Source organism: Anolis sagrei, chromosome 2, assembly GCF_037176765.1.
Source record: "Anolis sagrei isolate rAnoSag1 chromosome 2, rAnoSag1.mat, whole genome shotgun sequence".
In the NCBI taxonomy this organism is placed as follows: Eukaryota; Metazoa; Chordata; class Lepidosauria; order Squamata; family Dactyloidae; genus Anolis; species Anolis sagrei.
In genome coordinates, this window is record NC_090022.1 from 56,892,806 (window position 1) to 56,907,362 (window position 14,557).

Genomic DNA, 14,557 nt, shown 5'->3' on the forward strand with positions numbered 1-14,557 from the left:
ATGGAGAGATTGGAACCAAACACACTTCTGTGTCCTCTCAAGCACCAATCTACTGGGATCTAAAATTAACTAGGAATTCAGATCTCAATAAAAGCAACTTGAATTAGTCCAGTGATGAAATACATGTTTTAGGGATCACTGGTATAATATGCATGCCTTGATACCCCTTTCACTACCAGAGAATATATCTTTGTTAGAAAATAAGTATAGCAGGAGCAATCAGTTCTCAGGGACCAGAAACTACTTTTTCTGGAAGGGGCAGCAGTACCCCCACATAAACTAAGAGATATCTGAAAGGCCACTTCTATTTTGAAAAAAAACCCACTACTTTTATACTAAAAAAACCCAAACATTACAAAATGAATAATTTTGCCTGATGGGAATTCTGTGAATGGAACGTGTGTGTGTGTGTGTGTGGGGGGGGGGTTAGAGTGAGGGTTGTGTAGTTTTTTAAATGTAGTTTTAATTTAACATTTTATTTATATGCTCCATGAAACAAATGATGAAAAGCAGCCTTCCTTTGAAATCTATTGAACTACAACTCCCATAATTCCATTCACATGTCTACAGAACTGTGACAGTAATTGTTCAACACATTTGGAAGCCATATAATTGTGAAAGGTCATCTGCAAGTGTGCCGGTAATGCCTGGCAAGACTTCCAAGATGCCAGGGGAGCTGCTTGTCTCTTCAATGCCTGCCAAGAAGACTTCACCTCTTCACAAGTGTTAAATTTGCCCTCTCTTTCAATATTTGAAAGAGCCTTCTTTCATCCTGCCAGTACCTTTTCTCCAGGGGAGAGATCCGCAATCTGTCTCACAATTATGTCGATCATTACCATCATGTCTGTGTGGTAGAAGATGTTAGCCGTGTCCTTGCTAGCAAAGATGTCTTGTAGGAATTTCAACACCGAATGTGGTGGCTGAGGCTGGTGTTTGAAGATACACACTGGGTCATCTGGTCAGAGTTCAGAGAGAAGGATATTATGTTCCACATGGCCACAGCTTACTGAATGCAACAGTCATGATATATCCATGTTGTATGTTCAATTTAATCAAATGAGTCATTCTTTTAAGAGACTGTACATTCAAAATTAATGGTTGCAGAGAAAAGAGAAGGTGTATCTCAAGCATCTTCAAACTGCAGCTCTCCAGCTGTTTGGGCCTTCAACTCCCAGAATTCCTGACAACTGAACAAGCTAATTAGGGCTTCTGGGAGTTGGAGGCCCAAACAGCTGGAGGGCCACAGTTTGAGGATGCCTGGTGTATCTCTTCTGCAACTGGAATACTATCTACAAGTATTTTTAGTTTGCACTTTTTAAAGCTTGCAAGCTCCCTTGAGTTCTGATTTTGAGAAACCAGCATAAATACAGCCATTCAAAACAATTATGGGAGAAGCTGCACAGGCCAAACATGTGAAAATGGGGGCAAACAAAAAAGTACTTGTATTGGCCGAATGACTGGGCCTCTTTGCGCATGGGCAGGAAGAGATGCAGTGGGAGAGCTGGATGAGGGAAAAGGGGACACTCTTCTTCCCACCTGAATGAGTCAGTGAATGCATATGCATGTGCCCTCCTCCTGTCTCATCCCATTCCCTTTGCTCACATGAACAAGAGAGCAAATGCATATGTACCCCTTCTCTTGCTGCCTCATGGCCTTCTCCCACTCCCATCTGTGCAAGGGAAAGTGCATGCAGCAAGACCCAGTCATGTTACCAGTTTGACATCCTCTCCGTGACACACGTATTATCAAAAGTTCCTGTTATAAATGATGTAGGGCACCTGTGGAGGCAGTAGCAAATACAGTAACCAGTGAATAATTACATTTGCAAATTCTTATCCCATGAACAAAGAAGGCTGATTGTAGTTAAAAAGTCTAGATACACAAACATCTGGAGGGCCACAGACCTGGTCTAAGTCTTATTCAGGTCAGAATAAAGCCCTATGGCGACCAGCTGAGCATTACTATTCTGCTGTGTGAAAGCAGAATAGCTTAGTGATAGCTTAGGGAAGCCTATCACTAAGCTTCCCTAAGGAAGGTGAAGAGCACCTCAACTTCCTACTGGTTCCAAAGTCTCTGTTGGTCATTCTCTTTGCCTCTCTTCATGGCTTATGGCACCATAGATGTTTTATAATGTTCCACTTCCATACTTCTTCCAAACTGGTCATCCTGAATTTCCCCTCATGATCTCTGTTGCTCCTCTGTGATGCTGACCCCTAACAAATATAACTTAAAACCAACACAGCCACAACACTCTGTTTACCTGGAAGGCAAACTATACTCCTCAGCTGTGTTGCTCAGGCCTTGGAAGAACTCATATACAATGCCCCCTCTTTCAATAGGTCGCTTTACTCCTGTTTTCCACTTAAGGAAATGCAATTCTTATACTCCCTGGGGTTTTCTAGAAGACTCCTTTCCACAGATGAAGGGGAAGGCTGCAGGAGGAAAGCTTAGTAGGAGATCCTTACTTAAAACCTTCTGTTTGAAAAAGTCACTTGAAGAGAGCTATTAACAGTAGGCATTTCAGCAATGAAAGGGTTAAAGGCTTTGGAAGGAGGCCAAGTTGAATAGTACAAAATCTAAAGAATAGTGCTAAGCAGGCAATCCTCTGACCTGAAAAGACTGTGAGCCAGTAAGAAAGAACTATTAACATGAAATGCAGAAAGATTGATTTAATAGCTAATCAAGTGACTAAATCACAGAGTGAGAATAGGGGAGCTAACATGCATACACACAGAAATGTTTCCCTATATGTATAAAAAGAAATAAAGGAATCCAAGAGCAGGTTTGACACAAATAAGTTGAGTTTAATAAAGTGAAGTCTGTGTAAGCTTAGTCTCACAATGAACCAGTTAGTCTGAAAAAATGCTACTGGAATTTCTTATGCCTTTTGATGCTTGAACAGACTAATATGGCTATCCTTTGGAACATCCCATGCACATATGAATATAAGCCAGTGTTGGGAACTTCTACTCACAAACTCTTGGAGGGCAATTTAAGAGTTCTATAATGGACAGAGCTAGCATAGCATACTCTGAAACCACAGAAGTGCAACTCATATGGTTCCATTTTGTTTATAGTTTTCCTGTTTGGTGGTTTAGGAATTAGCAACACAGTCAAATTAGTGACAACAGTGGCCTCTGCAGAAAGGGGTTTCAAGGGCCATTTGGGGCTATCAACTAGGTACTCACCATCCCCAGTATAGGTACACACTACACACATAAGGATAAGAGGCTGTGTGCTCATTATGATATCAGCCAGGCTTCACTAGGAATGGAAACGGATACTCTGCACTAGGTTTCCTGGGAACAGGGTTCTCTGCTTGTATAACAAAACAGTTTACACCTGGCAGTATAAACATAACAGACATAATGTGCTGGGAAAATTAAACCTCAGTTTAATTCCCAGAATTGCTCAAGCAGCTAGGCTATAGGGTTCTCTGGTTTGCAATATAAAGAACTGAAGAAGGAAATCAAGTACTGATGTACTAAACCCCATCTATATTTTGGAATTCAGTATTTTGCTGCAGGTTGGACACAAACAGGATCAATATTTAGATTCAAAGACATTACCAAGGCTTCTCCTAAGTTCTTATATGAATGAGGGCATAAGAAAACTATTTATTTATTTATTTTTATTTCCCGCATTTCTATCCTGGATAACGTTACTGAGATTGCTACAACACATACAAAAGCTAGAAGTGTGCTTTCAAAAAAGACAGAGGGGAATTGAACATCAGCTACTTAATCCTGGTAGTACGGAATTCTGAATTTCTTGCAAACAGTTACTCAGAATTTTGCACTAAATATTTAAGATACTTTTATTCTTCTTTACAATTTAAGTGCCCTTGTATATGGCATGAGTAATTCCCTTTGCCCAGATACCAATCTAAAGTTATCATTCTCTTAGCACTGCATCCAGGGAACTATACTCAAAATAATACAGGCCTTTTAGATAGGGTTCTTATGCCAGAGTACCATTAACTGAGAAATTATCTGCATTGGTATAGGTCACTCTCTGTACCACCAAAGCAGAAATTACTATCCTGACTCAGGAATGTTAAAGGAACCTTCACTAGAGCTTGGAACCTATTTTTTGATTATTACCTCTTTGCAGCATTATCTGCTCTGTCATTAGTTCTGCTATACCATGAAAGAATACAAAAACTGCTGACACTCACCTCCACGGTTCAGGAGCAGCAGCAGCTTTTCTGTGAAGATTTTGACATTGGGATGCTTGCTCAGAGTAACCATGATCACATTGTGCTCAGGAACTAAAAAATAGAACAAGTTTTATTACAAATTGAAGTTTCCCACAGCTGGATTTGTTACCACAAAATTTAAGGGTTTGCTGTTTAGTGGGGTTTACTTGGAATTTGCAGCCAGAGAGCTCCAGTGTCCAACCAAACTCCTAATCTCAGACTCCCACAGGATGTAGTATACAATGTTCACTTTGCTAGGGAGCGATGATTCAGAATACAAAAAATTGAGCTCATTAACATTACAGTAGTAAATAGGAAGAAGCCAGAGAGAATTGGGGGGGGGGGGGGGGTCAGCTCGGCCAGTGCCACAAAGTGGTGGCCTAATCCGTGGTACTGTATTCAGTATGACTGTGTCACACATAGTATAGGCATGATTCCCATACAAGAGATACAAAGGCATATCAATGACAAGAGCAAGTAACTGTGCCGAAACCTTCTGTGCCGAAATACTGCTGTTGGAGTTTGCCTTTCCTTATTTTGCTCTCAACTCTCATCAACTTGGTAGAAGGCAGCAAATGAATAATGCACATGATAATCAAAACAAACCAGATGTCATTGCCTTTGTCTGGTGAGGGCTACAATGGTTGTCAGGGACACCTGATTTGGACCCAGCCTTTTCCCTGTCTCACAGATTGCAATTTCCTCATTACTATTTATGAGGAAAAGAGGAAGATTTTTAATGTCTTCTTCTTAATGTTGGAGCTTCTGTCTGCATAAGGTTGTAATGTTGTTTTTAAATGTTTTTATTATATTTTTGCTTTTAAACTGTAATCTGGCTTGGATGTCCTAGGAGTGTGTGTGTGTATATATGTGTGTTTACATATGAAAAAGACAGACAGACAGATAAGATCCTGGGTGGCTGTTGAGGGTGTGAGAAATAATATATTTATGAAGAAATGTCACTTAAACCTTAGGAAGAACTTCCTGACAGGAAGAGCTGTTCGGCAGTAAACTATGCTGCCTTGGGGTGTGACGGAGTCTCCTTTTCTGCAGGTTTTTCAACAGAGGCTGGATGGTCATCTGTCAGAAGTTCTTTGATTATGTGTTCCAGCATAGCAGAATGGGGTTGGACTGAACAACCCTTGTAGTAGCTTCCAACTCTATAATTCTAAGAACCTCATGAACAAGAGGTGAGAAACCTGGGAGGGACTAAAAGACAATTTTGCATTCATGGGATCCTGTAGGCTATGGAAATAGCGGTGAGTCAATATCTTGGTTTAAAAAATCTTTTTCACCTTTAAAAGGCTGGGGGAATGAGACATTTGTTACACTGTAAGGCAGTGGTTCTCAACCTGGGGTCCCCAGATGTTTTTGGCCTTCAACAGCTGGTAAATTGGCTGGGATTTCTGGGAGTTGTAGGACAAAAACATCTGGGGACCCCAGGTTGAGAACCACTGCTGTAAGGGGTGGGGGCCTGTAAAATGGATGAAGGTTATACTTGGGCCATCTCTGCAGGTGTCGCTCCCCATGTTGGGAAATCTGAAAAGCGTTTTCGAAAGGCTTACACTGAAGAAGCCAATGGAAACAGGTTAAATAAGCAGGCCGATCTATGGCCTATATGCATCTATGAATAAGCAGGCCGATTCTTGGCCTATATGCATAGATTCTGACAGTGCCTGAAAGATGTAGATTTTTTTAAAGTAAAAGATGCAGACCAATAAAGACTCAGCATCATTTAATGAGTTCTTGACTAGAAGAAGTTGTAGTATCTTACTGTATTCCTACTATGAAAGAAGAATTTCCCAGAAACTGCTCTGACTGTCAAATTCAACTGTGTAATTACTGCAGCTAACCAGCACAAGGAGTAAGAAGTGGGAAAATGAATGAAAATGCAGGGGGGGGGGGGACTTAGCCCCTGTGTGATTAATTCTGTGTAGGTGTTTTTTTTTTTAAATTACAGCCCAAATATTAATTACTGTTCTTTCTTACTGTCTGGCAAGTAACTGGACATATTTATTGCTGCTTTATCTGCATTTGAAGGCACACCCACCCACACATCCATCTTCTCTCATGTAATAGGGGAAAGTGAACTGACATCAAATGCAAAAGCATCAGCCAATTAAGACAAGTCATTTTAAAGCACAGTAGCCCAAGAACTTGCCAAATATTCAGGATTAACAAGAGGCATGCTGATACCACAGTGTGTTTTGACCTGCTTATGACACCCCAATCGAAAAAGGAAAAATATTTGCAACCAACTACCACCAGGAAGGATAAGGTAAACTGGAATGAGAAAAGATCAAGCATTGCAGGAGAAAGTGCTCCACAGCAGAATACTTTTGTAAGACATGACCTCCAATGCTTTCACACTTAATGAGATTCAAAAGCCACAAGAACGGATAAGCCGAAGTTCTGCCAATCATTGAAGAAAGAAGATGTCTGGTTAACTGCAGAATGATGCTGATAAGAGCCCAACAGCGTGCCCACTCTCTCAAAGTGGGGGTTTCCTGAAGATTTTAACCTAAGCAATCCAGAAATCTTTTACACATCACTAGTATTCAGTAGTCTAATGAAAAAAATTGAGGGATTTTTATTACCAAATACTTGGTGGTGTCAGAATGCAGTCCTACAAGGAACACCACTCTAGCTTTTAAAAAGAAGGGCTGGAACGATTATGCATTTCCAAGTACTCACAAAAACTCTTTAGCCCATGGAGAAACTCAACATCAACTAAGGAGTATACATTTAGGATTAATGAACTCTAGGGCATGAGGGTGGAAAGGTGTCTGCTTATACAAATGGGATAAGAACTAGGCAACAAGCATAACAACGACTGAAAAAGAGACCAGTGGTGACAGAACTGCATAAATTTCTACACTATGGATAATACTCTAAATACTAGAATGCAATGAAGGTGAATGACCAAAGATTCATGACAAATAAAATGAAATTTTATACAAATATATATTGTTAATACGCAGAAGGTTGATGGTTCCCAATTCAAATTATTTTTAAAAAGAAAAAAAAAATCATAGGAGAAAAGGTTGTCAGTAGTTACACTGGCCTACACACCTTTTGGTGCCTCAAATGGTATATCTGGTTCTGGGCATATCTGACCTGCTGATTCAAAAATATGGAACCAGTTTTCCCCTATTAGCTCTAGGTTTTTAGATATAGGACATATGCCATATACAAGTCACTATTGCTCACCTATAAGATAAGCGTATCTAAGAAACTAAAGCTGATGTGGTCCATCTAATGCAATTTTCCGAATCAGTGCCCCCAAATAACCCCACGAACAGGCCTAAAAACAAAGACACAAAGAATTGTTTTTTGTTGCACTGTGATCACAACTCCAGGATAAGAAGCTGTATATACTAAAATAATAGCCACTGGGTAACAATGTCAGCTTTCAAATTCTGCTTGCAAGTTCCCTTTAAGCCTAGCAGGCTAATGTGGGAAACATGCTGGGCCAAATGGGTCTTTTTCTAAGCAAGAAAGGCTCTTCTGAAAAAAAAATGGGGAAGGATTTTGAAGATTAATTTCAGAAAAATCCAACCAAACCTCAAGGGGAACACTGTTGCACACGCTGTAACGGAATATGCCCTTGACTGGAGAAATCTGAGGCAAAAACATTTGGATTCCTTAAGCATTCTTTAACAGGTCCCAATGTCACATGTTCAGAAAAGGGAATCTTTTCCATAGAATTTCTCCTACTTCAAACTGCAGAATACAGCCAAGTGAACACCTGGCCCATCCCAAAACATGCCCAAAACAAGAGTTTTTGCAGCTGAACAGTTTTGAAAGTTCCACACCTCACTGCAAGACTTGACCATCTCTTCTGAGTTTGGAAAATGGCACTACTAACCTGGAATGTGAAGATTAAATGCCAGAAGAACATTTATGAACAGGTCAGGCAACTGCTCTGTAGTATCAGACGGCAGTCCATCTTCAATTACATCCAAAAGGAACTGGACAAACTGAGAGTTTAGATGTTCTGTGCAAAAGATAAAGAGTTTAGAAATGTAATATTTTATCTCAACATTAGGGCAGATTTGTATGACTTAGATCCAATTTGTGGGCAGGCAGAGCCTGCAGATCTGCTATATCCAGTTGGAGGTCTTCCATGGGATCCTGGGATTGTGGGCAACTAGGGTTGCATCCAACTTGGGAATGGGTGCTCTATACTCGCTCCCAGTTGGCAAGAAATCAATACAGTGGCTTTTGTCCATTTCTGCCACTTTCTAGAAGGTTGGGAGCTTATGCGTGATCATTATTGAACAGGTGGGCTTGCCAAATGTTGTGATCTGGACCCATGAATGGCCAAGGCTTTATAGAGGTAAACAATAAAGTTATGGGCTTTTCCATAAAACATTATACTGTCTGTATGAGTTACTGTATCCAATCATCAGGGCATAACTGGCATCTCCATTTAGGACTAGGAAAAAAGAAATGCTCTGAAACCTTAGAGCAGAGGTTTTCAAATTGTGTTCTGTGGCACCCTTGGGGCTCTGTGGGTGATAGTGAGGGGCCCCACAGCACCATGCTGCTTCCCGCATACTCCTCTTCCTTCCTCCTGAGAAATACAGGGAAACCAAAGTTTTGAGCTGCAGGAAACAACAACAGCAGAAGTGTTCCAGGGCACAGGCCTTTCTCCCTCCCTCTCTTGCCCAGAATATCTTCCTTGCCACCCAGACCCTCCCCCCCCCCCACCTCCCTTACTGCCCAGACTCTTTTCCCCACAGTCCAAACTTTTGCTCCCTCCACTTTCTTTACTTCTAAAATTTTCCCTCCCAGCACTCAGGGTGCTTTGATTGTGTTTTTTCTGCATGGCAGAAGGGGGTTGGGCTGGATGGCCTCTGGGTATTATTATTATTATTATTATTATTGCTGGATCGCCATCTGTTGGGGAAATTTTGATTGTGTTTTTCCTCTATGGCAGAAGGGGGTTGGACTGGATGGCCCCAGTGGTTTTCCACTGAAATACTGTTAAGTTTATGTTGGTTAAAATTGTTCTTCATTTTAAATACTGTATTGTTCTTTTTTTCTTTCTTTCCTTTTTTTTTGGTACTGTGTGAATTAGTTCACACAAACACTCTCCATCCATCTGCCTCTGGCCCAGCCCATGCCTGATTGATATATATATATGTGTGTGTGTGCGTGCGTGCGTGTATAACACACTTACACACACATTATACGTAATATAATATATAAAATGTAAACATTTCATGGGGCCCCATAGAAAATTTTGCTTCAAAAAGGGCTCCACAGCTGAAAAACGTTTGAGAACCTCTGCCTTAGGGCCCTTACACACAGCTGTATAAAATGCACATTGAACTGGATTATATGCCATGTGGACTCAGATAATCCAGTTCAAAACAGATATTGTGGATTATCCATCTTGATGTTCTGGGTTATATGGCTGTGTGGAAGGGCCCTTTGAGAGCTATTGACAATACTGGAGCAGTGGTTGGATTTAGTATAAAGCATATTTTTAGGTTCCTGTGTATATTTCATTTTATTTATATTTCACCTCTTTCCAAGCATGAAACCTAGGGCAGCCATAGGGCTCTTAAGTCACAGATAGGAAACTAGTCTCTGAAAGCTAAAATATAACCCACTCACTATAGACAGATCCATAACTGCTATGTGATAAATGGCTCACATTATATTTACACAAATGAGTGCAAGATCCTAGATTAATTCTTTGCATTGTTAAACTGAGGGTCAAGAAGGAAATCCATGATATATGGATTTCACCTTATAAGTTTGTTTGGTGCTAACAATGCAATTCTTCCAGCACCAGGTCAAAACTATTGTTTGCTTGACTATTTTCAGCTGGGAAGTTTGTCTTAAGAATACAGGCTACTTGTTCCTTGTTCTGATGGCAAAGGTTTGTCATTTTACTGTATTTTGCCTTTGTATGACTTTGTAGTCACACCTGTTACGATGCTCAGGTATGAATGACATTTTCTTAATTGTTTTAAACAAGTCTGTTTTACCTTTTACCCCTCACAAACTAAAAATAACTATCTGGAGATAATTTAGGTTAGTGCCTTTCTCCATTGCAAAAAACCATCTCAGGGTCTATTTATTTGCCTTGAAACAAACAACAGCAAATTGGGCTGGACAAACAGTGCTGGAAGGAGATGAGGAAGGTGATGTGCAATCTCTTTTCCTTTCAGTCCCATGACGCCATTATTACTTTCAAGTTTTGGAGGGGGGGGGGGGGGGGAGAATCACACAAGATTCCATACAACTCTTGTTGCATTGCATTTAGCTTCATCCTAAAGAACACTACAACTTCCATAGTTCTCTACTATTGAACTTTCTGCTTAGGGTCTCTGAGAGCTTGAATTCATAACAAGGTAAAGAACCAGAAGTTTCCCACATCTTTTATAGTGATCACATATTTCTGTCTGGACTTTTGCCCTCTGCTTTATTACAAGCCTGTTTTCTACGTTGTTCAAATGGTAGTTTGTGTTCTTTAGGTATTTACACAACACAGTAATGATGCAGCTGTTTTTCATACAAATGCATAACTAAGAATCAGTTGGGTAATCAAGAGTTTCCAAATTCCTATTAATAGAATTATATTGTGCCAGTATAAACCTCGGACTCGGAAATATTTTGCTGCAGACTTTTAAAGTGGTGTTATACATGGAATTCAGTGGAGTCATCCCCTTTTTAGTTTTAACTCTGGTAGGTCAAAGAGATAATTAAAGGAAGATCTAGGGGCACTTTCCTAGCCAGCTGAAGAGATTTGGCAGTACTCCAGCAGATGGCCCAACTTGTTGGAAGGAAGATGAATTGAACAGTCTGTTCAGATGAGAAGAACAGGGCAGATTTCACTTGCTTGGACTCCATCCAGTTCTACTCATTTCCCATAAGTGTTTTGGTTAGCCATTTCTCAGACTGTAGAGACCAGCCTCAGATCAAGCTGTCTCACTTTAATTATAGGTGAATAGATGTTTATCCACAGCCACAGTTTCCTTCTAATGGCATATTGTTATTTACTGTATTTACTTGTGTACAAGTCAACCCTGCGTATAAGTCAAGAGCAGGTTTGGGGGCCAAAAACCTAATTTTGATCTGATTCATGGATAATTCTGGGAGGTGGGGATTCCATGAAGAGGGGAAAGTCCAGCATCACCCCAGGAGTCCAGCCACCCCTGGTTGCCACTGCCAACATTTTCCTACCCTGACAGTAAAAAAGGCCAGAAGTGGCACCATGGTGGAGAGAGTAAAGGGGGGGGGGGGTCAGTGCTTCTGGGACAGACTAAGCTCTTGTCTTTCTCCACACTGCTCAGAAAAACAGATGGTGTCTTTTTTTCATAAGAGTTAAGGTACAATACTTACATAGGCCTATGGATAAGTTGATTTTGGGTCAAATTTTAAACTAAAATTTCTAGACTTATACATGAGTATATATTATACTTTTCTTCCCCAGGACAGAGATTGTGTTCCTGACAGTGGTGAACCCTGTTGGAAAAAAATACCAGACAAACAAAAAATTTGCATATTTTTCTCCCATTATTTAGCTACCCTGAATTGTTGTGGAGGAATTATTCTTTGCAGAAAAAACATGTGCTTTTAAAGAAAAATATTTTAATGGATAGCTATTTCTTAGGTCATGCAGCACACCAACTGAAGAAAGTCTATGGCATTGCAGATCAGGGAGCTGGGAAATATCCATAGCACTCCCTTGGGGCATGGGGCCCCAGTTCCTGCACAACTAATCCCAATGGACACTGCTATTGGGGGAGAACTACAGTAGTCATTTCTCAGTCCTCGGATCTGCTGCACTTCAAGAGCTCTTTGGTTGGGGCACTGCTTAGTTTATAGGTAAGTTTTTGTAGTTAAATTCATTCATGCCAAACATTATGGAATTGCATATCCAGTTTATGTAAATACTGAACAGGATGCCAGCCAATGTGTTTGTTTACACAGAGTAATTCTTCCACAAGACTTTGGGATGTTCAAATACTGAGCAAATGCTGCAGAGGAATATTTATTTTCTCCCTCCCTGGGGAGAAAACTACTGCAATTATTCATTCCCACATGCAAGGATTAAATAGTTGAGGATTTATATTTCTAGCAGATCTCATTCTTACCATAGTGATGATATGGCAGTGGTTCTCCCATACAAAATATCATAGCTAGAACCAAAGCAGAGTAACACATCTTCTGATGATCTGGAAAGAGAAATCCACTAGTATGTTTACAGTATTCCACAGTGTCTTACCAGCTAAGAAAAGAAGTTATCTTTTGTTCAGGATCTTGTCATCTTTCTTTGACCAAATTTCTATGACATTAAAAGTCCACCAAGAAGGGAAAGGCTGAAAAGCAGACTATATTATGAATACAATAGATCTGGCTTTACATGTTAGGTATAGTATACATGTCATACAAACCTTTACTTCCTGTGTGTGACAGCACTTGAAGAGGTATATATGAAGTAGGCTGGATGACCAGGTAAACAGGCATACTGAGGTTTATGGAAAAATGGCAGCTCATATTGTGAAAGATACCAGTTCCCTAAAACAGTATGGAGAGAGGTACTTGTAGTACAGCTCCCTTCCTCGTGTTACTCCCTGGACATTTTGTTTAGTATCCAAGGCCCTGTGTATTGTCCTCTTTAGTGAGTGAGCTGTGACAGAGTGTAAGTAACAAGGCTTCTTTGTCATGATGGTGATACTTTGGACTGCTCTCCCCTAGAAAACTCAGGTGTCAGTTTTTTACTGCTGCTATGGTGTGCAATAAAGTCCTTCTAATTTTTTTCATGGCTCACTGTATTACAGTTGCATTTTCTTCTTGTGTGTGTGTGTGTGTGAATACTTGCTTATTCCTTTCAGGTTCTTTCTGACAGACTTAAAGAAAATAAATCTAGTTTAAAAATAGCTTTCCTATTTTATATATATTTTCTCTCTCTCTCTCTCTCTCTCTCTCTCTCTCTCACACACACACACACACACACACACACACACACACACAGACACACAGACACAATTACAGCATTGCACTTCTTGCAAAAACCATCCCATCCCATAGTTCAGCATGGGAAAGTTTGGTTATAAGCCAGCTGAGATTTGAAAACATTCCAAGTGTGCATTTTACATCCTTTCCTGTGTACAGTTATACCTCATGCATCAATCTGTCCCACAGTCTGCTAGTAAGCACAATTTTCACTGGCATTCCCTATACATGAATGCTCTGCAGAATTACAGACACTGCTTTCCCTGAATCTTAATTACTTGGGAAGTTCCAAGAGGGGTTTGTATAAGCAGTACCACGTGATGAGGCATATGGTCATGATGAACCCCACTCTGTAGTGTTTGCAAGATATCATTAAAGCACAGAGCTCAGGTACCATATACAGCAATAAATCATCATATGAACATTGGACTACTTCTGTGAGAGTCAGCATGGCATAATAGTTTGAGCACTGGACTATGAGTCTGTACACCAGGATCCAAATCTTCACTTGGCCATGAAACCCACTGGGTGATATTGGGCAAGACACATTTTCTCAGCCTCAGAGGAAGGCAATGGCAAACCTCTTTGGAACAAATCTTGCCAATAATCTTTTGCTTCACTGGTTATTACTGCCAGACAGGCAAGATCAGGCATCCTCAAACCATGGCCCTCCAGTTGTTTGAGCCTCCAACTCCCAGAAGTCCTAATGAGCTTGTTCAATTGTCAGGACTTCTGGGAGTTGAAGGCAAAAACAGCTGGAGGGGCGCCATTTGAGGATGCCTGCGCAAGATGAATGCTACAGTTCTTAGTTGGGTGGGACATAGGATTACCTGAATGAGACACAAAGCTTCGTTTTCTCTTGTACCCTCCACTGGTTAGCTGTGCTACATTAGGTGCTTTGGTCAGACCTCCAGGTGAGGTGTCCAGGTTTGGATATGACAATTCAAGTAGGATATAAACAAGCTGGAACATGTCCAGCTTGTGGAAATAGAAGCTAAGCCCTATGAAAAGTGGCTTAGGGAGCTGGGTGTTTGGCTTAGAGAACAGAAGGTTAAGAAAATAGCCATATTTAAATAATGGAAAGAATATCACATTGAGGATGAGGTAGGCTTGTTCTCCACTGGTTCAGAGACTAGGACACGAGGCAATTGATTCAAAGCACAAGTTACTTATGGTAGGAGCAGTTCAACAGAAGAATATGTTGTCTCAAAGTGTGGTGGAGCCTCCATATTTTGAGGTTTTTAAACAGAGACCATGAGGCCATCTGTGGGGGGTGCTTTGATTGTGTGTTCCTGCATGGCAAGGGGATGGACTAAACAGCCCTTGAGGTCTCTTCTATGATTTTATGCTTCTCAAACGAGAGGGCTAGACATGTATCTCCCA

The 14,557-nt window shown here is 40.6% G+C and overlaps 1 protein-coding gene across 4 annotated transcripts in view; it reads right to left on the bottom strand.

Moving 5' to 3' along the window:
- NCKIPSD (NCK interacting protein with SH3 domain) overlaps positions 1–14,557 on the bottom strand; it is a 120,318-nt gene that overhangs the window by 2,272 nt on the left and 103,489 nt on the right. For 3 of the 4 annotated variants that reach the window (XM_060766157.2, XM_060766156.2, XM_060766159.2), the window contains exons 9-12: positions 12,313–12,393; positions 8,067–8,195; positions 4,178–4,270; positions 783–955 (exon numbers count right to left, since the gene is read on the bottom strand). In XM_060766157.2, the coding sequence (XP_060622140.2) occupies positions 783–955; positions 4,178–4,270; positions 8,067–8,195; positions 12,313–12,393 (476 nt within the window). The remainder of the gene's footprint in view (positions 1–782; positions 956–4,177; positions 4,271–8,066; positions 8,196–12,312; positions 12,394–14,557) is intronic. The other variant, XM_060766158.2, reaches the window with a different exon arrangement.